The 23178-nt window shown below is 47.8% G+C and overlaps 1 protein-coding gene across 1 annotated transcript; it reads right to left on the bottom strand.

Annotated features, from left to right (window-relative positions):
• Positions 1–5732: 5732 nt before the first annotated feature.
• On the bottom strand, positions 5733–16340 carry Ccne1 (cyclin E1). The gene is made up of 12 exons (XM_075984225.1): positions 16219–16340; positions 15676–15727; positions 15483–15570; positions 15178–15246; positions 10805–10956; positions 10548–10683; positions 8469–8615; positions 7626–7721; positions 7258–7392; positions 7026–7137; positions 6780–6937; positions 5733–6370 (listed from the first exon to the last, which is right to left on the bottom strand). The coding sequence occupies exons 2-12, from the start codon at positions 15696–15698 to the stop codon at positions 6248–6250; spliced, it is 1239 nt and encodes a 412-aa protein (XP_075840340.1). The 5' UTR covers positions 15699–15727; positions 16219–16340; the 3' UTR covers positions 5733–6247.
• Positions 16341–23178: the final 6838 nt, after the last annotated feature.

Here is a 23178-nt window from a genome sequence, read left to right as displayed (position 1 = left end):
TGTGTGTATGCCTGCAGGCCAGAAGAGGGCACCAAACCTTATTACAGATGGTTGTGAGCCACCATGTGGTTGCTGGGAATTGAACTCAGGACCTTTGGAAGAGCAGGTGATGTTCTTAACCACTGAGCCATCTCTCCAGCCCTAGAATGGCGTTTCTGAAGGATTGGCACTGTCTATGTTTTCTGTGTTTACAATATTCTAACCTATAATGAGCACACTTTACTTTGGCAATCAGAGTAAAACCAGTAAAGTCAAATAATAGGAATCTTATTTTTATTTACTTAGGCTCTTCAAGAGATGGTCTTGCTTTGTAGCTGAGGCTGACCTCAAACGGAGGATCCTCCTGCCGCTGCATCTCAAACCCTGGGATTACAGGCAGGCACCACCACACCGAGCGAAATAATAGTAGTTTTATTTTATTTATTTATTTTTTATTTTATTAAACATTTCCACCTCCTCCCATTTCCCTCCCCCTATAATAGTAGTTTTAATGGGAAGAGAAGTAGTGATGTCATGCTCAGGAGTGGATGTGAGGAGGCGGGAGCTTTCCCTCCTCCTTGGCTCAGAATGTGCATTGAGGTGTTGTGGAGACGGCATTGGTGACAGCTGGGGAAGGTTGAGGGACTTGTGTCCTTTGGGGTGGCAGTCCCATAAGTAGCAATGTGACCTCAAGAAGCACTCAACCGATGAGCCCCATCTGAGCTCCTCACTGGGAGAGCCGAAGCAAGGACTCTTCTGCTGAGCCACACTCGCAGCCCGTTTTCCCAAGTATTCCCCGAGCAGCCCTCTGGTTCAGTGGCTCTCCTCACTCTCAGTGCTCATGACAGAGCAGAGAACACGAAACTGGGAGACAGTAAGCATGGATCACTTCAGGAAGTGGCAGAGCCGGGTCCTAGCTCAAGGTGTCTGCTTCCAGAGGCCAGTAGAAACATTCTTTGAGTGGAAGTCAGAAAAGGGGTGGTTTCACACAGGCAGCAAGGTACAAGCTGACCTAGAAGGGTGAGTAGGCAGACATTCGTGGCGGAAATAGCTCTGGGTAAGGAGAGACGCAGGCAGTCACTTAATGCTTGTGTATAATCGTAGAACCTAGACAGATGAGGCAGGAGGATTATGGACTAGCCTGGAGTATATAGTAAGCCTCCTCCCCAGTGTCAGAGGGAGGGAACCACAGATTGGTGCATTAGTGCTAGGGTGATGGTATACACCTATAGTCCTAGCTACTTGGGAGGCAGAGACAGGCAGGAAGATCATGAATTTGAGGCCAGCCTGAGCAATTTAGCAAGATCAAATTGAAAGGGGGACAGAGGACTGGGATATTGTTCAGTGGACAAAGCACTTTCCACACAAATCTGAGGACTGGTTTGGAACCCTCGAAGCAATGTGAAACTCAGTGCTGTATCACCCATGTATAATCCCTGCTCTCCTACAGTGGAACAGCAGGCAGAGACTCCTGGGAAGCTTGTGGGCCAGCTAGCCCAGAGCATGCACTAGTGGACTAGAGACCCTGTCTCAAGAAGGAAGATGAGGACTGACACCCAGGTTGTCTTCTGACCTACACACTTGCACTGCGTACATGCCCATACTTACACACAGGAATGAATGCAGACACATACACACACAAAAAAGGGGAGGTTGACAATAAGTACTTGTAGAGCTTTCACAACACCCCAAGACCAGAATAAAATAAAGTGGGGCCTGCGGGTTGATCTCTGCAAGCCACATGGTGGACGGAGAGAAGTGACTCAGTTGTTCCTTGATCTTCACGTGCTCACTTAGATGCACACACACACCAAATAAATACAGTAAGTGTGGGAGCTGTTGGTTATGAGATGTCCTGTTGCCTTCCCTTTATGGTCCTCGAATACTGCAGCTACTTTCTGACTGTAGCACAGAACCATAACTGAGCTGCTTCCCTCAATGTCAGTCATCACCCTGTCCCAGCTTCCTGCAGCCCGGGCCACCACACCCATCTTCAGTTTGATGTGCAGTCTCTGCCACTTTCCTTTTTCTCGTCTTCCTCCACCCCATGTTAAGAGCAGTTTTTGCAGACTGCCGGAGAGAATTCAACAACCACACCCAGCCTGGCACAGCGCAGCATACCTGGAACCCCAATACGGGAGACAGAGAGCATTGCTAGTTTCAGGCTGGCGTGGACTATACAGCAAAACTGTCTCAAAAGACAAAACTTCAACAACAATAGGAACAACTATCCTGGCCTTGGCTCTGGAGGCCACCCTGCTCCTGGATTGCTGTTTTTTCTGAATCTAGTCTCCATCATTGGTGATGCCCAGCACACAGTTGAGGACCCACTGGAAAGTACCTCATTCATTCAAGTGAGAAAAGCCAGCGTTAGACTTGAACCTCTTGGGCAAGCCTATGCTGCACTTTTTAGAATTGGGATTGATGAGAAAAATGACTTAAAGGGGCTGTTTATTTAATTAGAGACAACATCGTCCTCCCCATCTGAGGCTCCTTGGAAATAGTACCAGGTAAGCCAGAGAAACTGAGCACATTAGAGTTTTCTGGAGTTAAAATAGGAATTAGGACAAGGTAGGAAAAATCTATGCTCATTGAATAGGAAATGCAATTGTGTGTCAGCGCAGGAACTGAGTGTCTGCAGCAAATTATATTTAGGACTCTATTGTCGCGGGTAGATTGGCTAATGCCTGGTTTTAAGTGTGGGCTTCTAATGCTGTTACTCCTGGTTAACTCTGCCTGCTAGGTAACCTTGTGGAACAAATGACTGCATTGCTTGAATAACATATTTGATCAAATAGGACAATTCTTTCAAAAATTGAGTTCTCTGTGGCAATTTGAGACCTGTAATCAGCAAATTAGATGATTACAGCAGGGATAAAAATAGTCTTCTAACAATGTCCAAGGTATAAATGTGATTTGAATTTCAAACTGCTGAACATGTGGTAGGAAAATGCACGGTTGGATAAATAGGACGAGACATTATCAGATCTGATTTCCCTTCCATCCCTGCTCTGAGCTACAGCCTAATTTTATCCGAATGTCTTGCAGTCTCCTATGCAGCTGAGTTCGAAGGGAGGCAAGAGGTGGATCAGGCACGGTGTTCGTGTCTTAAAGGGCACACCTATCTGCCTAAGAAACACAGTTCACGTGACCTTATCATTGCTCATCTGTCTACTTGGCATGAAATGACCTCTGTAAGCCAGTAAGCTGTTTTACCACCCTGGGAAGATGTCACTGGAAAGCTTTCCATGCCAATAGCTAAGGACCAATGCTTTAGGTGTTGGTGAGAGAAATGACCAAGACTCTGGTAAACTGAGCTGGGGAAGAGACTCTGGTGTGCTGAACCAATAGGCTACTGTGTCCCCACGTCAGATGCAAGACCCATGCTCTGTCTGCTCTTGATTCTTCAACCAGTGACTTTCCCGATGGTCACATGGCCTCAGCTGCTTTTGGCTGAATGGTAGAACAGAAAGAATGCTACCAACAGGTCTACAGAGCCAAGCCATAAGAACAACATCTGCCACAAACTGTTACTGGAGATGGGAGCTTTGCTGAGGGATCTGTCACTCACTAGTGCTTCCCAGGATTTCATGGTGGAGCCACAGGAATTACCAAGTATTATGGATCTTATTTGCTCATGAGGCATTGTCCTTTGTTAGAGCAGATGATGAGTTTGCTGTGACAGTACCACTGTTTGATGAGCTCCATGCTAGGCATGATGGTATATACCTGCAATCCCAACACTATAGAGGCTGAGACGAGTCAGGAGTGTTGTTTGAGGCCAGTGGGGTTACACAGTGAGACCCTGCATGAAACAAATCACAAAACTACTTTTTTGTGTGTTGTAATATAGGATCTTTTTAAGTAGCCCAGGCTGCCCTTGGATTCTCTCCTGTGTTGAAATACAGAGCGGCGGGCTGTGTCCCGCCACCTGGCTAGCTTTATCCGAAATAATTACACGGAAACTGTATTCTTTTAAACACTGCCTGACCCATTAGTTTCAGTTTCTTATTGGTTAGCTTTTACATATTGATCTAACCCATTTCTATTAATCTGTGTAGCCCACGAGCTGGCTTACCAGGAATGATCTTAACCTGCGTCTGTCTGGAGTGGGAGAACCATGGCGACTCCCTCACTCAGCTTCTTTCTCCCAGCATTCCGTTCTGTTTACTCCACCTACCTAAGGGTTGGCCTATCAAATGGGTCTAGGCAGTTTCTTTATTAATAAGAAATCACTCCCACATCACTCCTGCCTCAGCATCCTGGATTACAGATGCAGGCCATGGTAACCACTGCTTTTTAAAACAACAGTGTCTCTGCTTGAGACTTAGAAATAGTTATAACACCTTTAATCCCTCGGGAGGCAGATGCAGGTGGATATATATACATTTGAGGTGAGCCTCATCTACAAAGTGAGATCCAGGACACCCAGGGCTGTTACAGAGAGAAACCATCTCAAATAACGAAACAACAACAAAAGAAATAACTAGTTAGGAATAGTATTGTTTGGACAGATGACATTAGAGGTAGCCTTATTTTAAAAGCTTCATCTGTACGAATGTTTTGCCTGCATGTATGCCTGTGCACCACACGTGTACAGAACCAAAGGAAGCCAGAAAAGGCATTAGATTTCCTGAAAGTGGGATTAGAGGTGAGCTGAGAATCAAACCAGAGCCCTCTGGAAGAGCAGCCAGTGCTCTTAACCATTGAGCCATCTCTCCAGTCCCAGATGTTGGTTTCGGATACACTTAACTAGAAGACTTAAAAATTTCCAGTATTTTTCTTTTAAATTTTTATCGAGCTATATATTTTTTCTGTTCTCTTCCCTTCCTCTACCCTCCCCTTCTACCCTCTCCCATTACCTCCCTGCTCCCAGTTTACTCAGGAGATCTTGTCTTTTTCTACTTCCCGTGTAGATTAGATCCATGTATGTCTCTTTGTTGTCTAGGTTCTCCTTCCAGAACTATAAAAGCAGTGTCAAAGAAATAGAATACCTCCAACTTCATATAAATACAATATAGATCTAAAATGACCGCCTCGTTTTAGGTTTTTCGAAAACCAGGTTCAGAAAACAAGTTGAAAGTGGCAATACTTGATCAATCATTGTCCCGTGTGTATACACGAATTGAAGAAGCACCGTGAAAGTGAAATATGACCAAGATAACAGAAATGTACACAGTAGGTCTAAAGTGAACAGTGACCCAGTGATCAGCACAGGGCTCCGGGTGTTTATATGTAGCCCGTCATCTAATACACTGCACTGATGTCCTCTCCTTCACTTGAGCTGCCATCTAACTTTGCACCCACCACACTCCCTTTCTGTCTTGAGACAGGGCCTTCCTAACTGGCTCTACCAGTGTAAACCAGTGTGCCTAGGTTTTCTTCTTAGTAGTTTTAAGCATGCTAAATTATTTAAACAAACAAAATCTCTCACATTCTTTAATTTGGGTGAGGGTGAAGAACATGAATGACCTTCACTAGCATGGAGAGTCGGTGACACTAATAAAACTCCCGGGGGTGGAATGGCTTCCCTAGCAGAGCCTAGTACAGCTGATGACTCCAGTGTGAATACCCGCCTATGAAGGGCATTGTGGGAGAATCTCATGGAAGACTAGGCTACCTGGCAAGCTATAGGCCAGTATGGGTTACACTGCAAGACTGTCTCAAAAATCATGAAACAAAGAGAACTTTGGTCAAGCCATTCTGAAAGGCAACTGTTAGCTTCTATTACCACACACAGTAATAACAGATGCTTCAAAGATATTATCTTTATTAAAAATTGATAGACATAGCAGCACTTACAAGAGTTCATAAAAGGCAGGACATGCTGTCAGCTGACAGTGGAAAGGGGCGGCTAGTCCGGGTTGTGGGCTCTGCATCCCATGCTTGCTCACAACTGCCTGTCCCACCCAACACAACAGCAACCCAGAACACCGGAGTAGAGGCCAGCAACGGCCGCGGCCTCCTTAATTTCAAGCTTTTGTCATGTGTGAAGAGTCCAGTGAGTCAAGTAGCACCCTCCTTAGCAGCTTCTGGAGCACTCAGTGGTGTTCTGGAGGTGGCTGGTGTACCTGACCCTATTGTTAAAATGCCTAGCATTCAATAAAAGCACTTCTGTCTGAGGCCACTGTGTAGACTCCTGCTGCTTTGGAAGAGGATGCACACTTTTCCGCAGGCCATCTGCAGGGGCTCCGACCTCCAAGGCAGCACAAGGAGCTCCAGGCAGCTGCTTCCACACCACTGTCTTTGGAGGCGAAGGCAGGTTTGGTCATTCTGTCTCCTGCTCACTGCTCTGCTTCTTACTGCTTTGTGGGGGTGTCAAGACCCCACTGGGAGGAGGAGAAATCCTGTTTTGTTCTGACAATATGGCTTTCTTTGCTTGGGCTTTGTCCTACATGGAATAAAAGGGAAAGTTGTCAACATTAAAGACTTGTTTCATTTGATATACCTTTTTAATATGGAGGCAAGAGGGGAAAATAACATAAATAAAAGTAAAAGCTAATAAATCTAAAGTTAGGCATGGTGGCAAACTTGTAATCTTACTTGGGATAGGAGGCCAAAAACTTGAGTTCTAGGTCCACCTGGGCTATCTAATAAAACCTTGTCTAATCAAACAACCCCTTCCACCTAAAGTCTATGGTCTGTAGACACCCAGACACAGAATCTGTGCACCAAAAACATTCATAATGGAATTGGAACTGGCTTTTCCTAGACTCCCTGGGGCCAGCCTGAAGAAAAGTGAGGTTGTTTAGGCAGCGCTGGTTAAGTACTTGTCTAATGGGACCATGAGCATCACTGACCAGCAAATCCAAGCTGTTGGTGTGGGTCTGGATGTTGTGAGAGTCTTCCATGGGAACTCCCCGGAAGTGCTTGAGCTTAGAACTTCCCATTTCCCGGATGACCATGGCAAATGGAACCATCCACTTGACACACTTCTCTATGTCGCACCACTGATATCCTGCCAGTAAAGAAGGTAGAGACTCAGCCTGCAGCTGATACCTTGACAAGATACCTTGTCTATGAACTCACAGGAAAAAACAACATACCTGAGACCTTCTGCATCAGTTCTGATGAGGAGAAATGGTACAAGGCAGAAGCAGCAAGAACACCATAAGGAAATTCTAAGCAGCCAACATCCAGGACACAGAGATCTAAAAGCTAAGGGGAGACAGGGGTGCTAAGACAGATGCCACGTGAAGCTTCTAGAAGCCCCTGGTGAGCTGTGGTGTGCGCCCTCCCCCACCCCACACACGGTGGGGAAGCAGAAAGTCCGCATACCTCTGCAATCTGCACAAAGACCTGCTGTGGGTATTGAGGCATCAGCACTTCGTTTGTATCATTGACATATGCCACTTGGACATAAACATTCAGCCAGGACACGATGGTCATGGGGCTTAAACGCCACTTAAGGGCCTAAAGGGAAAGAGATGGTAGTTGTGAAAAGTAGTCCCTGCCACATGTCTAGCGGAGAAGACCCACTTGGTGCACCCATACCTCACATGGGAAAGATAGGTGTGTACTTAGCTGAAGTCTCTCTTACACACACACACACACACACACACACACAGAGAGAGAGAGAGAGAGAGAGAGAGAGAGAGAGAGAGAGAGAGAGAGAGAGAGAGAGAGAGAATTAATGTGTAACCTGCCTGCATCATCATTAATTCCATGGTAAGAATTTCATCTCCAGAGCAAGCGCCATCTGTAACGTAAGCGAACTGGTGCAGCTTTGGAGGGTAGATTTCCTAAAAGGGAACAGAAGGAAGGTGATGTTACAAAGAAACCATTCCCGGCAGTTTCAGATTGGGACGTGCATCCAAAATGATTCCAGCACGTTGACACAGAAAGGATGTACTGAAAGGCTCCACACAGGTTCGCTTCACCAACCCTAAACAGTTAGAAAGAAGTAAAACTAGCTAGTTGTGGTGGCCTTTAATCTTAGCACTCCAGAGGCGCAGGCAGGGAAGAGCTCTTGAATTCTAAGCAAGCTGGAGCTACACAGGGAGATCCTGTCTCAAAAAGGGGTGGGGGAGGGACACCCCACAAATAAACAGACCTATGGATAAATAAACAGAACCTTAAATTTTTTGATTCACTCTATATAACCACACCAAAACAACCTTTTTGTGTTGTTTTGAGCGTCTTACCATCTAGCTATGCTGGTCTCAAACTCCCCACTCCACTACCTCAGCTGTACAAGTGCTAGGACTAGAGGTGGGACCCACTATGCTACAATTTCAGTTTTTCAGTACCAAGTTCAATTATGCTTAAAGCAACTACATTAATCTAAATGGTCTATAATTGCTCCTTGTCTTTACTCTTGATTGGTTCATATCCGTCCTCCCCACTCCCTGCCACCACGTACTTTAACTTTAGAAGCCTTTGACTCAGAATTCAGGATACAACTGACCAATAGTTGACAGTTTCCCCTAGAAGGGGCAGAACTTAAGACTTAATGTTGATTGCATAAGGAACATTAAGGAGTTGTTTACCTCAAGTTTAGAAGCAATAAATAAGGCTGAAATCCCAATAAGCTGTAAAAGCGTTTTTATGATATTCTGTTGTGACGCCATGTAACGATCAAAGAAGTCCTGCGCCAAGTAGAACGTCTCCCTGTGAAGCTTATAGACTTCGCACACCTGGAAGAGGGTTCCATGTCAGTCCATGTTGGAACAGCAAACTTCTGAGAGTTCTGACATAGTAAGAATGCTCGCTGCTTTTCTGACTGAGAGCGCTACACAACAGCGAGAGCAAATCAGACAGGCTCAGACCAGTCCCCACCCAGCAAAGCCTATGGTAATCAAAGAATGTTTCCCCTTTACAAGTGCCACTGTGACTCAGAAAGAACCTGCGTATTTCTTCACAGCTGGGCAGTACCAGTTAGTTACATTTCCTTTTTCAGACAGGGTCTCACTATGTAAGACCAGGCTGGCATGGAAACCAGAAATCCATCTGCCTCTGCGTTCAATGTGCTGGGTTTCAGAGTGTGTGCCACCACATTCGTGCAGCAGCTGATATTTCTTTTTGCAGTGGTGGGGATGGAGTCATAGGATTACAGGCTTGTGTCATGAACCTGGCTTATACGGTGTTTCCAACCTATGCAAAACATTTCCAGAAGACACTAGAAACAAGATAGCAGATTCTGGGGCTGGAGAAAGAGTCCAATGGTTAAGAGCACTTGCCTGTTATCTACGACCCATGTTTGGTTCCCAGCACCTGCAGTGATTGCCTCACAACTGCCTATAACTCTAGCTGAGACCCTCTTCTTACCACTGTGGGCACCAAACATAAGTGTCACACACAGAGATACATACAAATCTTAAAAAACAAAAAAAAACATGGTGGCAAACCATCTGTAATCCTACTACTTGGGGAGTGGAGGTAGGTTACCTTTGACACCATAGCAAGTTCAAAATTAGCCTGTGCTACAGGAGAGAAAGCCTGTCTAAAAACTGAGACTCAAATATAACCAACTTGTCTGATTCCAACACCCCTGGATGTCCACGTCAGCAGAGAATGATTCTAAGTCTGCAACCACCAACATGCATATAATAAACTAGGAACACTGGCTTTTACCTTGTTAGTCTGTCATACTTTTTTTGTTTGGTTGGTTTTGTTTGAGACAGGGTTTCTCTGTGTAGTTTGAAGCCTGTCCTGGAACTAGCTCTTATAAAACAGGTTGGCCTCAAACTCAGAGATCTGCCTGTCTCTGCCTCCCGAGTGCTGGGATTAAAGGCATGTGCCACCACCACCCGCAATTCTGTCATACTTTTAAAAATCTGGAATTTTGTTTGTTTCTTGCCTGGGATGGAACCCAAGGCCTGGAGTATGTAGTCAAGCTCCACTCCAGCCTCATGTACTTGCTTATTGATCAACAATAGCACAGAAGTAGGGAAATGATCCTCAGTACAATTAGAACAGGACAGGCTGTTAAGAAATCCTTTTGGGAGCAGGGCGGTAGTGGCACACACCTTTAATCCCAGCACTCAGGAGGCAGATGCAGGCGGACCTGTGAGTTCAAGGCAAGCCTGGTCTACAGAGCTAGTTTCAGGACAGCCAGAGTTGTTACAGAGAAACTTTGTCTTGAAATACCCTCCCCCCCAAATCCTTCTGGGAGGAAAGAATAGACCCAAGGAATTTAAAGTGATCTGTGAGATCTGACTGCTGCAGAGAACCTGTTCATGTGTGCCTACAATTAATGACAGTGACCACTGCACAGCTGATATGTGAATTCCAGGAGATATCTTTAAAAACAATTTAGCACATGTAAATATACACAGTTCAAATAAAGTATAAATATTAATACCTACAATTTACTAGAAAACCACAAACTGTAACTACTCAAACTTAGGAAAGAAAAACAATAAGATGCCAATTTCAAAATATCCAAGGAACAAAATGACTTCAAAAATTTCAAGAACTTAGAGAAAAGAAAGACCATCACAGTACTTATACCAGGCGGTTTCAGAGAAGCAGAATGTGCCAATGCAAATGAGCACACGCAGAGATTGCAGTAGCACAGAAAGATCTAGCAATGGTGGTGCTCCAGCGACTGGAACAGTCAGGCTCACCTCCATTAGCCAATCCAGAAGAACTGCTCGCATCCTTGCCTGCAGGAGAGGATGGCGCTGCAGAAAGTGTTCATCTCTTAGGTAAGTCTTTTCCTTGTTTAACATGATCCTCCAAACCTCTTCTCTATTGCCCCAGCTATAAAAAGAAAAAACAAGAAACAGACAAACCTCAGATAGGTGTCAGTCTGCATTCACACTAAATGTAGACCAGGAAGACAAATGACATCCAGCAGCTATGGATCAAAGTCAACACCTACTTCAAGACTGGAAGTGGGGAGGCTCTGGGTGGTCTGATTTTCCGAGGCTGAAATGCAGTCTTGGGGTACTCAAGCTCATCATCCTCTTCTTTGTTAGGGGTGGGGATGAAAGAACAGGGGTCCACGCATGCTGATGAATTATCATCCCAGGGCTGCCAATAAAACACATCACAATGGGTTGGGTGCAACTCAGCCTCTTGTCCATTCATGAACTGGTAGATTAGCTGGGCTTGGTAAACTGCCTTTGTTAAGATGGAGACAGCATGGGCAAGCAAAAGCCACAGGCATGCCTTGAAGCTTCCATGTCACTTTTGTAACTAGTTCAGGACATATGGACATCAAATGAAGCATTTGGGTGGCCAGCTGGACACAAGAGGTCAGCTTATATTACAAAAAGACTGGTTATGGCCGGGTGGTGGTGGCGCACGCCTTTAATCCCAGCACTTGGGAGGCAGAGGCAGGTGGATCTCTGTGAGTTTGAGGCCAGCCTGGTCTACAAGAGCTAGTGCCAAAACAGGCTCCAAAGCTACAGAGAAACCCTGTCTCAGAAAAACCAAAAAAAAAAAAAAAAAGACTGGTTATGTGTGTGTGTGTATTCAACAGAAACCTACCTAACTCAAGACAAAGTACCACATCATTAGAGCCAAATCAAGTTGTGATCACAGGTCAAACTAATGAGTCTATGTAAACGATTTTCATTTCCTAATAAGAAGCCCTTATTTTGATCTCTAAAGTTATAAAACAGAGACTAGACTAGGGGTTGGAGAGATGGCTCAGAGGTTTAGAATACTAGCTGCTCTTACAGAGGATCTACATTTGGTTCCCAGCACCCACATGGTGCTTACACCTATCGGTAACTCTAGTTCCAGGGTTCTAGATCCAGCACCCTCTTCTGGCCTTCTCAGGCACCAGCTACACCACATGAAGGTATACAGGCTTAAGATACAGGCAAGATGCTCACACATAAAAATAAATCTTTTTTTTTTTTTTTTGGTTTTTTCAAGACAGGGTTTCTCTGTAGCTTTGGAGCCTGTCCTGGCACTAGCTCTTGTAGACCAGGCTAGCCTCGAACTCACAGAGATCCGCCTGCCTCTGCCTCCCGGGAGTGCTGGGATTAAAGGCGTGCACCACCACCGCCCGGCAAAAATAAATCTTAAAAGAAAGAGAGAACAAGGATATTATAAACAGGCAATGAATCTGCGACTGTGGACGCCTCCCAATCTAAGACTTGCATCATTTTATGTACTGATTCGTTTACTGACAGGCTCTTGCCTGTGCAGTACAGGTTGGTCTCCAATGATCGTCATTGCCGTACCTTTAAAATGCTGACTAGAAGAGCATACCACCTACCTGGCACTAGCAAGGTACCTTATTTTAAGCAAAGGCCACTAATGTGAACTAGAGAACAAAACAGGTAACTGAGAGGTCTACCTGAACTGAATGCCCCTGGAAGCTCTTACAGCAGCCAGGCCACTTTTGGAGGAAGACCAGATTTCCAACTAGTGGGAAGAGAGAGCAAAGTTGTACATAGCTCCTCTCTGCTCAGGGTACAACGAGTCAGGCATGCAAATTATCCACAACAGCCCCTGCCAGCTGTTCGAGAAAGGCAGCTTCCTTTCAGTTCTGGGTTTGTGTGTTTGGTAGCATCTCCGGTGCTGACTCAAAAGGTTCACATTACCACTATAGGAAGCTGCTCTCCATTCAAGAACAAGTTCTTCTGAAGGTACAAGCTAGGTGCCACCCTCCACAGCCAGATGGCTGGCACATCTGGGAGCAGGCCTTTAGAGATGAATGCAGTAGTTTCCAACAAATTGAGTGAGCCTTCAGCAGACAAATGGGCTCCAAAGTTGGCTTTTCTAGAAGCCAGGGGATAAGGCTAAATAAGTGGATAATTAAGTCTGTTTTTGAGTGTCTATCAAGTTTTACAAGATGCCAGATCAGCCCGGCTTTGAGACCGACTGCAGCTAGGGCTCATCACCTTTTGTCCTTGCATTCCATTTCTTTTCCTTATGCAAAACAAGTAGAGAAGTTCAACTAGTGTGCAGCTTCAAATAAAGTTCTACCTTGCCAGGCAGTGGTAGTGTACACCTTAATCCCAGTACTCAGGAGGCAGAGGTTAGAGGATCTCCATGAGTTAAGAGGTCAGTCTGGTCTACAGAGTGAGTTCCAAGACATCTAAGGCTACACAGAGAAACCTTGTCTCAAAAAATTAAAGGGGAAAAAAAATTACATTTTGCTGGATGTGGTGGCTCATGCCTTTAATCGCAACACTCAGGAGGCAAAGGCAGGCAATCTATAAATCTAAGGAAAATCTGGTACACAGTGAGCTCAGGCCATCCAAGTACATAGTCGGACCCTGTCTCAAAATATGGATATGCAAAATAGAACCCTCCCCCCAAGACAGGGTTTCTCTATAGCTTTGGAAACTGTCCTGGAACTCACTTTGTAGATCAGGCTGGCCTCGAACTCAGAGACCCACCTGTCTCTGGGCCTCCTAAGTGCTGGGATAAAAGGCGTGTGTGTCACCACTGCCCAATGCAAAATAGATTTTATTATAATGGCATTCTGTTCATTTAGAATAACTCAGGTAGTAGGGTACATGCTTCTAATCTCAGGACTCTGGAGGCTGAAGCAAGAGATCACTGAGTTTGAAGTCAGCCTGGGTCACATATAGGAACCTTTGTTTCAAAAACAAAAAGAGTCACTGAGAATCAAAGAGCTTTGTCAGTGTTCAGTATCAGTGAATTTAATGTGACTGCTCTCACTGGCTCAAAGTTGTTGCACTGGGCTGAATGCAACTCCACAGAAACATTCTATGCAAATAAAACAGACAAGTAACCCCCCCCACACACACACAAAATCACCTACACCCCAAATTCTAACTTTTTGTGTCAACAACTGTTTCTAAGCTGTCAACTCTACAAACTCGTGTCTAGAGAAGCGCGAAGATGCCTTTTCACAAGGAATGATGGGACAGTCACAACTGGATTCTCGCTACTGCCCCATTCCACAGCTCAAACAAGGAGCTAAGTAAGCACTGCTGCAGTTATTCCTGAGGGCAAAGTGAGTCGGAATCTCCACAAGCCTTACCGAAGGCTTGGCCTCATTCTCACTTGGAAATTTCTGTCAAAACACATGGCAACATGAACAATCCTGAATTCTCCAAAGCATGGCTTATCTTATATATACTACTATACTACTACCGAACTCTCTGAAGATTTTCTTTAAGGGGCTATTTTTTGCTAACAGGAAGATAAACTGGCCCCCTTCTTAATGGCTAGTGGGGTCCTCTCTAGAAATACACATTACTGCAGTTCTAGGTGGCAGGACATCATTGCTCAGAAGGCATTATTCAGAACCAGCTGCCTCTCCCTGCTCTCCAAGTCACTGCTAACCTCTTTGGGACAAGAGATGAGGTCAACAGAATACTGTCCCTGCTCAGCATTATCTGTGATGAAGGCTGAAGGTCTCACCAGCTCCTGTGGAGATAGGCTGTTTCCCCCACTAGAGCCATAACTATAGTCTCCAGTCATTCCTGGAGGCAAAGAGATAATACAAGCTCTGTCTGCAAGGATCTGCTGATATTATACCATGCTGCATTCGAAAGATCTGGCAGGCACTACACAGGAGGGACAGAAGAACGGAGCAGTCAGTGAAATACTGGTTGAGACATACGTCATTATAGACCCTTGGCTGAGGCCAGGCAAAGTCCAGACAGCAGTGACCAACTCTAGTTAAGTGATGGCAGAACATTCTGGGCCACAAAGACGAAAAAGTTTTGATTTTTGTTTTTGCAACATAATCTCACTATATGGTCTGGGCTGGCCTGGAACTCACTAGACAGGTCAGGCAGTCCTAGAACTCAGATCGCCTGCCTTTGCTTCCCTATCACCGGAATTAAAGGACAGTGCCATCATACTTGGCAAGAGGATAAAAGTTTGTAATCTGACCTAAAGGGATGGAAAAAGTTCATATTTGACACACTAAAAGCCACACACGTGGACAAGGGAGAAGTAGTTGGGAGCCCTAGTCCCCAAGTCACTAGCCTTTGGCAATAAGGCTACAGGCTCTGTCACAGGCTTGCAATAGGATCTGGGTTGCCTTGTGAGTCTCAGTTTCCTCCTGGGTTGAGAGAGGCCCCAATTATATGATGCTCATTCTGGTTCCTTCAGGTCTCAATACCTGTAACCTCAGAGGTGCTACTTCAGAAACATAATAAACCCTTCCCACAACCCCAGGCCTAGCAGAAGCCAGGCCACACTGACAGGCTCCTGTGGTTCAGCCATGTGGCCTGCGGCTCTGGTTTGGGAAACTTGGAAGAAAGAAAGCATGGAATTCAAGAGACAGAAGGCTCCCTAGGCCAGCCGACCTACCTGACTGCTATCCTGGCTTTTCACAGTCTTGTCAATCTTGGCAATTTCTTCATCTGGATCTTGCAAAAACTAACGAAAACAAAAAAATACCAATCCACCAAGGGAACACACGGAGCAATGCAGAGACAAAAACACGGAGAGAAAAGGGGGGAAAAAGTTTGCTAGGTTCTGAGTTACATTGAACTAAAGGAAACCTTCTCGTCAAACTAATTCTCTTCATTAGTAGAAGAGAAGACCCAAATTTGGTACCCAGGTATGATGGAATGGTGGGGGGGTCCTTCCCAACCTGTGTCCTTTGTACTCACAACGGCCACATTCGCCTTCCTTTTTCTGGAGCGGACCGAGAGGTCAGGGCCACCCTCTTCTTTCATGCTGCCGTGGTCCTTCGCATCTCTGCAGAGGCATGGTGTCACGGAGGTGGGGCTCCCCAAAAATCTCAGGCCGCCCCTCCCCCACCGCTACTCACCATTCCCCTCCCGCAGCAGCGAGGCCACTCACCTCTCCTTCCTTTCCCTTGGCATGGCGCAGTGCTTGGGCTCCGAACTCAGACCTGGGGGGAGGACATCAAACAGGCATCGTGGTGAGCATAGCCCGCAGAAGGGACCCGAGTCCGCCGGTCCGTCCCGGGCACCCCTCCCCCCTCCCGCGCGGGCGGCGGCGGCGGGAGCCTCCCGGGCCCGGAGGCCGGCCGGGAAAATGGCCGATGGGCCCGGGTGGCTTGTCACCCGCGGGCGCTGCTGGAAGTCTGCGATCCCGGGTCCGAACCTGAGGTTGGGGATGGAGGCCCAGACGCCCTCCGAGAGGACCCCCCGATCCATCACCGCCCTCGGGACTGGGGCTGCCTGTGTCCCCTTCTATACCTCCCCGTGACCCGTCTCTCACAACCACCCCGGCGGGGCAACCTGAGCCGATACCACCGGGACCGGGCCACCCGGCCTCGCCCCACCCCCACCCGGGTCCGGTCCGGTCCCGTCCGACTCGGTCGGGACGCTCTGAAGTCGCGGCAGTCCTGGGAGTCCCGGGAGTCTAGGCAGCCCGTACCCGAAGCTGTGTTCGCCGCAGGCAGGCGCGCTCGAGCGGGCAGGAGGCCGACGGCGGGCGGGAAGCAGGAGGCGGGAGGCGGCGGCCGAGCGCGCGGCGCTGGCGGGATCCGCGCCTGCCCCCTACACCGCGCTGGCTGCCGAGCCGGCTGCTCCTGCGCCCGGCTTCGAGCGGGACATTTAAAAATCCCAGCGCGCGGCACCGGCCCCGGCCCGCCCTCGAGCCCCGCCCCGCGGGCTGCGAGCCCCTCAGCGGCCGCAGCAAGGCCGGGGGCCCGCCCCGTCGCTGCGCGGGCCAGCGAGGCGCTCTGACAGAGGCGTGGCCTGATGGTGGGCGTGGATGGACGATGGGCGTGGTCTTAAGAAGGGGGCGGGAGTAAATGACAAGGCCCGCGCGCCAGAGGGGCGTGGCGCGGACGTGGTGGGCGGGGCCGGCGCGGGGCGGGACGCGGGAGAGTCGGCTGGCGCGCGCGGCTGCGGTGACGCGGGAGAATCTTGGCGCGAGCGCTCGAGGTGTTCAGAGTGTGCGGATCCACGAGGAGCCGCGTGGGCTGCGCAAGTGGAATGTCATCACTGCAGATCGCAATGATCCTCTGCCGGGCTTGGCGGAAGGGATGCTCGGGAGGGTCGGGCGCAAAGAACCAGCCGTCGATCGGTCTCCCGCGCGCGCGCACTGTTTCTCCTGGCGCGTCCTCCCCCACCCCTGAGACTCTGAGTTCCGGGCCTTGAGTAGGGGCGTGAGTGTCCCCAAGGTCACAACGGCGCGTGGCGCCTGGGACCAGAACCAGGATTCAGGCACTGGTGTGAGGTCTCCAGTGGACCAGCAAGTCCTTTAATCTGTCAATGCCTCTCAATTCATTCATTTATTCATTCATTCATTCAACTATGGAAGCACCTTCCTATGTCTCTAGCACACATTCGCCCAACCTGCATGCAGTCAGGCCTCTTTGACCCTCAGGTCCACGTGCGGTGAGATGGCTTCCAGTCTAAAACTTTACTCCAAGTGTTTTCATTGATTCCAGAATAAGCTCAAGGCTCAGAATGCGAAGTGACCCTCACCCTTTCAGACCTGACCTTCAGTCAACCTTCCTTCCGCCTGAACTGCTGGATACTGTGCTCTTTCTCACCCCAGGGCCTTGGAACAGAAAGTGTGTACTTTCTCCTGACCCTTACCAGCGGTTTGTGCTTCCAGGAAAACTTTGGAAGGTCTTGGGTGACCACTTCATCTCCAGCACACCTTTTCCCAGGACCTTTTCCCAGCACACCTTTTCTCCAGTGTCTTTGCCTTGCTGTGGCAAAGCGCTTGTTTCCTTGAGCCTCTTGTTCACTGATTTCGTGTCCCCTTCCCCCCTCGTCTATTTTGTTCAGTACTGACCTCTAGACAGTGTCTAGACCAAGAGGGACACTTGCCTCTTGTTAGAGAAAAGCATGCTGACCCACAAGTCTGTGGAGCATACAGGATAGAGAGAGAACATTGAACAATGACTGTCAGGTGGCAAAGACTTCCCTCCTCAACTTGTAACACGTGTGATACCTCTGGGACCCTTCCTCAGGGTAAGCCTGCCTGTCTCCTCTCCTTCAGTGGCTGTTGTCTGGAAGTCAAGCAGGGTGTACCCTTCCCACAGGTCCTGACTAGCACATTGGTGATGTTGCAGGCTTCTGAGATGACCTGGTCAGGATGTCATACGCAAGCGGAGCCCCAAACCCTAGATTCTCCCAGCCCTGTTGATAACAACAGCAGACGGCAAACTTAACAAGATACAATTTTGCATTGAGCTCTTTAAAGTTAAAGCCCATCCTCATGAACTGACAATATCCTTGCATGTTGGTTCCACAACGACCCTAGTTTACAGACCACAGCTATCTACTGTCTACACTCGCTGTGCCGACTAAGGGAAGCAGATGAATCAGTACCAGGCCTGGCACACAGTAAATGCTCAATAAAGGCTGTATTGTAGCCGCGATAGTTTACGGTTCCATCAAGAAAGAATGAGAGTGCCAGATACTTCATGTCCTAACAATAAAATGGATGAATTAAAGACTACACAGTAAAAATCACAACTCACTGACCTTCTGGCAGCATAGAAGAATCCCACACTCAAGAAGGCAAAATACAAGCAGGGCGTGGTAGCACGCACCTTTAATCCCAGCACTGGGGAGGTAGAGACTGAGGTAGGCAGATCTCTGAGAGTTCAAGCCTGCTCTATAGATCAAGTTCCAGGACAGCTGGCGCTACACAGAGAAACCCTGTCTCAAGGGGGGAAAAAATTTGAGCCTAAACCTGCATGGTGGTGCATGCCTTTAATTCCATCACTGGGGAGGCAGAGGCAGGTAGACTTCTGTGAGTTTGAAGCCAGCCTGGTCTACAGAATGAGCCTAGCCTGAGCTATGTATTTTTTTTTTCTGTCTTAAGAAAACAAAAATTAGCCAGGTGGTGGTGGTCCACACTTTTGGTCCTAATACTTGGGAGGTAGAGGCAGGTGAATCTCTGAGTTCAAGGCCAACTTGGTCTACAGAACAAGTTCCAGGAAAGCCCAGGGCTACATAGAGAAACCCTGTCTCGAATAATAAATAATAAATCAATAAGAAAAAGGAAAACCAGGAAAGGCAGGTGGTCGAGCACATATGATTATGGACACAGACCCTGGGTCCAGTTCTCAGCACCCCACAGTGGAGGAAAGCAATGGTCACGGAGTAGAGAAAATAGGAGTTATGTCTGCAGTAAAGGATAATAACCAGGGAAAGGTTAAGGGAAGTTCTGGGATCCAGACACAATTTACCTCTTGATCTCAAGAAACAAAGAACTGAAACAAAATGAAATTTGTTTTATCCTCCTAGCCCTGTGCTTTCTTCAACTTAGCCCAACCTTCCTAGAGCACTCTGGACATTCACAGGAACTCAGTGGGATACAGTGCTCTAACATTGGCTTATTTTTATTAAGATTTTATTTTTATTTGTGTGTGTGTGTGTGTGTGTGTGTGTGAGAGAGAGAGAGAGAGAGAGAGAGAGAGAGAGAGAGAGAGAGAGAGAGAGAGAGAGAATGTACGCAGCATGTATCTAGGTGCCTATGGAGGCCAGAAGAAGGCGTTGGATCTCCTAAAACTTAGTTACAGGTAGTTGTTAACTGCTCGATTTGGATCTTAACCAAATCATCTCCAGTCCCTGAAAGGTCTATTTTAGAGCAAAATATTACACAGCTTTATGTATACTGAATAGTGGTATGTGTTTGCATTGTGAAGTCAAGCAGTCCGCTGTGTAAGATCCAGTCAGTGACACCTGTCTACCATCAGTGAGTTCTTATATACAAATACAAGTAGTTGTGAGCCGCTATGTGGGCAATAGGAATGAAACCAGCAGCCAGTCCTCTTAACTGCTGAACCATTTTCCCAACCCCAGTAATTGTTTTTTGTTTTGTTTTGTTTTGTTTTGTTTTGTTTTGTTTTTTGTTTCGAGACAGGGTTTCTCTGTAGCTTTGGAGACTGACCTGATCTTGTAGATCAGGTTGGCCTCGAACTCACAGAGTTCCACCTGCCTCTGCCTCCCAAGTGCTGGGATTAAAGGTGTGTGCCACCTTTAATTGTTTTTCAAAGATCGAAATCAAGAAAAGCCAGATTTGAATTTCAGCTCATTTAGGAAGAGAGGCAGTCAATGCGGATTGGCAGTTGCTATTCAGAGCAGTAAAGACTGAGATGAGAAAATTCTGGGGCTATGACTTCAAATGGGGATGAGTGCCTGGAGGGATGACAGGAAAATAAACAGCCAGCGAGCTGCCCACAGCTAGGAAAAGCTCTGCACCACAGCTCGAAGCCTTTAGAACTCACTGCCGGCCATTCCACCTGGGATGGTTGGCTCTGAGGTACACAAGCTCATTTTCCTTTGTCTCTACATGGGGTCCAGAGCACATGACAGAACACAGTCTTGAGGGAGACTCTGGAAAAAGCATGGAGCCCACAGCCCTCACACACGCTGCTGCGTAGAGTGGGTAGCACCTCTCTTCCTCCAGGCGGGAATCTTCTGGATTGTTCACAGACTGACTCCCTGTGCGCTCGTTATCTGCAAACAGATATGATTCTAACTGTCCAGTCTTCCAGAGTTACCGTGAGGATCCAGATCCCCATGTCTACCAAGCTCTTCCAACAGAGTCTGACAACAGGTGCCCAGACATGATTGCTATCCACAGGCAAGTCGGAGGTCTCGATTTAGCTTCATATGTGGCCCAGGCCCTGATCATGGTGGAGAGGTAGAAGCAGGAGCCGGGATATGAAGTTTACAGAGAAGGAAGCCCAGAAAAATATGCTATTCTAACATGAGGGCCTTGGACAGACTTCAGCGATGAAACCGTCACCAGGTCCTAAAAGGAATCTCTCTCTCTCAGTGTGTGTGTGAGTGTGTGTGTGTGTGGCGGGGGGGGGGGGTGAGTGGTGGGTGTGTGAGTGTGGTGAGGGTGTGTAGTGTGTGTGTGTGTGTGTGGTGTGTGAGGGTGTGGTGGTGTGTGTATGTGTGGTTGGTGTGTGTGTATGTGTGGTTGGTGTGTGTGTATGTGTGGTTGGTGTGTGCTGTGTGTGTGCTGTGTGTGAGGGTGTGGTGATGGGGTGTGTGAGGATGTGGTAGTGTGGTGTGTGTATGTGTGGTTGGTGTGTGTGTGGTGTGTGTCTGTGTGTGTGTGGTATGTGTACGTGTGGTTGGTGTGTGTCTGTGTGTGTGTGGTGTGTGTGTGTCTGTGTGTGTGGTGTGTGCACGTGTGGTTGGAGTGTGTGTGGTGTGTGTGTGGTGTGTGCACGTGTGGTTGGAGTGTGTGTGGTGTGTGAGGATGTGGTAGTGTGTTGTGTGTACGTGCGGTTGGTGTGTGTGGGGTGTGTGTCTCTGTGTGTGTGGTGTGTGTACGTGTGGTTGGTGTGTGGGGGGTGTATGTCTCTGTGTGTGTGGTGTGTTTGTGCACACGTTTATTTCAGTACTTGGGCTGGAACTCAGAGTCTCAGATATGCAAAGTAATCTCACTACTGAGGTATGTCCCCAGCCTACCTTAAATGTGTTTAAATAGAAAATTAAGAGGCTCTGCTGGTTGGAGACGTTTGCCCAGGGAAAGTGAGGCCCCAAATCTGTGCTCCCCAAGGCTTCCTTGCTGTGCCTACCCAGCTCACACTGCTCCACTTGAGCCTCACAGTGGGGAGACTACCGAGGTGGTCCTAGCTCTGTCCTAACTCTATTCTATCAGGCGGCACAGCCAGTCAATGCTGCTCTAAGGAGGAAGCTAGGATAAATGAAAAATTAAATTAAAATCACCCTTTCGGCCTAGTGTAGCATAGAAGAGAGGTGACAGCTGATGCATATGGATTCTGAGCCAAGCCCTGGTTTGCAAGGATCAGAGGCTAATTAGCAGATACTTTGAGAAGTGAGGCTGTGCAAGCATGCTGAGGGTTGGGGGGCATACATGCAGCAAGCCTTTACTGCCTCCGCACAGGCAAAGGCACAAGGGTGCTTTGTTCTGTATCCGAACTCCATATCCCCAGCTTTCAGTTAAATCTCCTCATTTTGGGCTGTCTGAAGACAGACACAGCTGCAAAGCAGAGGTGGGGCTTGAGGGAGAAGGCTCGACTCTCACTTCTGGTCAGAGATCAACATTTTTCTCTAAGCACCACCCTCTGAGGCACTTTGATGGGAGACAGAGCCTTGGCCAATCAGAGCACCACATTCCTGGGTGTACGATTGGTTTTTGCACAGGCCTATGGCCCAAGCTGGGCCAATGACATTCCTCCGGAGTTGCTAGGCTGGCTGGAAGTGGGCTTGCAGCCACGAGGCCATCTTGCCACATAAGTTGACCTGCTTTGGAGGAAAACTCTTCCTGGAGAGCAGAGCAGGGGGGTGCTGGGAGGTAGGTTTCTGATTTGTTGAGTCTCTGTGTCCAATCAAGCTTAAGGCTGGATTACTAGGAACTTCCTGGATGCTGGAACCAATCAATTATTTTCATGTATTGACTTAGCTAGTTGGGATTGGATTTCTTATCTTATGCCACTGAAAATCATGGTTGTCACGAGTGAGTGAGAGAGTGAGGAATGGTTAGGTGTTGCCCTGAGCCTCACAGTCCCCAAGGCCGTGGTCCTCCCCAACAAGGCAGGCAAAGCCATAGACACTTTGCTCTGTGGGTGCCAGGCCTAGGTACAGAACATCCCTCGGTCACGTTGGAATCCACTTACAATCAGCCTGGCAACCGACAGAAGTCACACACAGACAGGTGCTGGCAGCCCACTGAAAAATAGCAAAAATTTGAATTCCTATATGCATGAAGGTTTCTGAGCCATAGAACAATGGAATAATTTGGCAAAGTTGAGCCCACATCTGTGCAGAATGACTGCAGGAAGCCCCCCTTGTGGAAAGTTCCTTCTCTTCACATCATTATTATTATTAATATCATCATCATCTTTTTTCCTAATTTAGGGATCAACCTGGGCTCCTTGTTCGTGTGGCTTTGAAACCCCACCTAGGAAGGAATTCAGGCTGACTCAGAGCCTGGAGGGCTGAGGGAGGTCTGAGATTAAAGGGAGGAAGCATGGAGGAGGAGGCAGCTAGGCCTGTTCCTGAGCGCCAGTAGAGGCCAGCCCAGACTCTGGAAACCTGCCTTTGCTGTGCAAACAAATGGGTGGATGAACAGATAGAGGACAAAGAGATGCACTTCAGGATGCCATTCCAGGAGGTGATAGGAAGCCCAGGGAAGTGGAGCGAGCTTGTGGAGTCCAGCGCCCAGCACATTCTTTTGCTGCTATTAGAGACACAAAAGGCTATTCCACATGTGAGGGCAGGCTTCCCCCTCCCTCCTGCACCGCTCTGGGTTCCGAGGGCCTCTCCACCTTCGACCTCTCATTACAAATTATTTTTCCCACTTCAGCCCACATGTTTGCAAAGGGAAACCTCCTGTCTTTGCCCTAAATGGAAAGCCAGCCTCCCTAGACTCAAGGAAAGGGAA

Source organism: Microtus pennsylvanicus, chromosome 1, assembly GCF_037038515.1.
Source record: "Microtus pennsylvanicus isolate mMicPen1 chromosome 1, mMicPen1.hap1, whole genome shotgun sequence".
NCBI classification, from domain to species: domain Eukaryota; kingdom Metazoa; phylum Chordata; class Mammalia; order Rodentia; family Cricetidae; genus Microtus; species Microtus pennsylvanicus.
Note: the sequence above shows the minus strand (reverse complement) of the source record. Positions and strands in the feature narration are given on the sequence as shown.

Excerpts from the sequence above, each read along its gene's own strand:
- Ccne1 (XM_075984225.1), bottom strand. The coding sequence starts at position 15,698 with ATGCCAAGGGAAAGGAAGGAGAG. Across the intron at positions 15,571-15,675 it reads CCAAGGGAAAGGAAGGAGAG|AGATGCGAAGGACCACGGCA; the intron begins GTGAGTGGCCTC and ends ATGCCTCTGCAG. Across the intron at positions 7,393-7,625 it reads TGGAATTAATGATGATGCAG|GCCCTTAAGTGGCGTTTAAG; the intron begins GCAGGTTACACA and ends CTTTCCCTTTAG.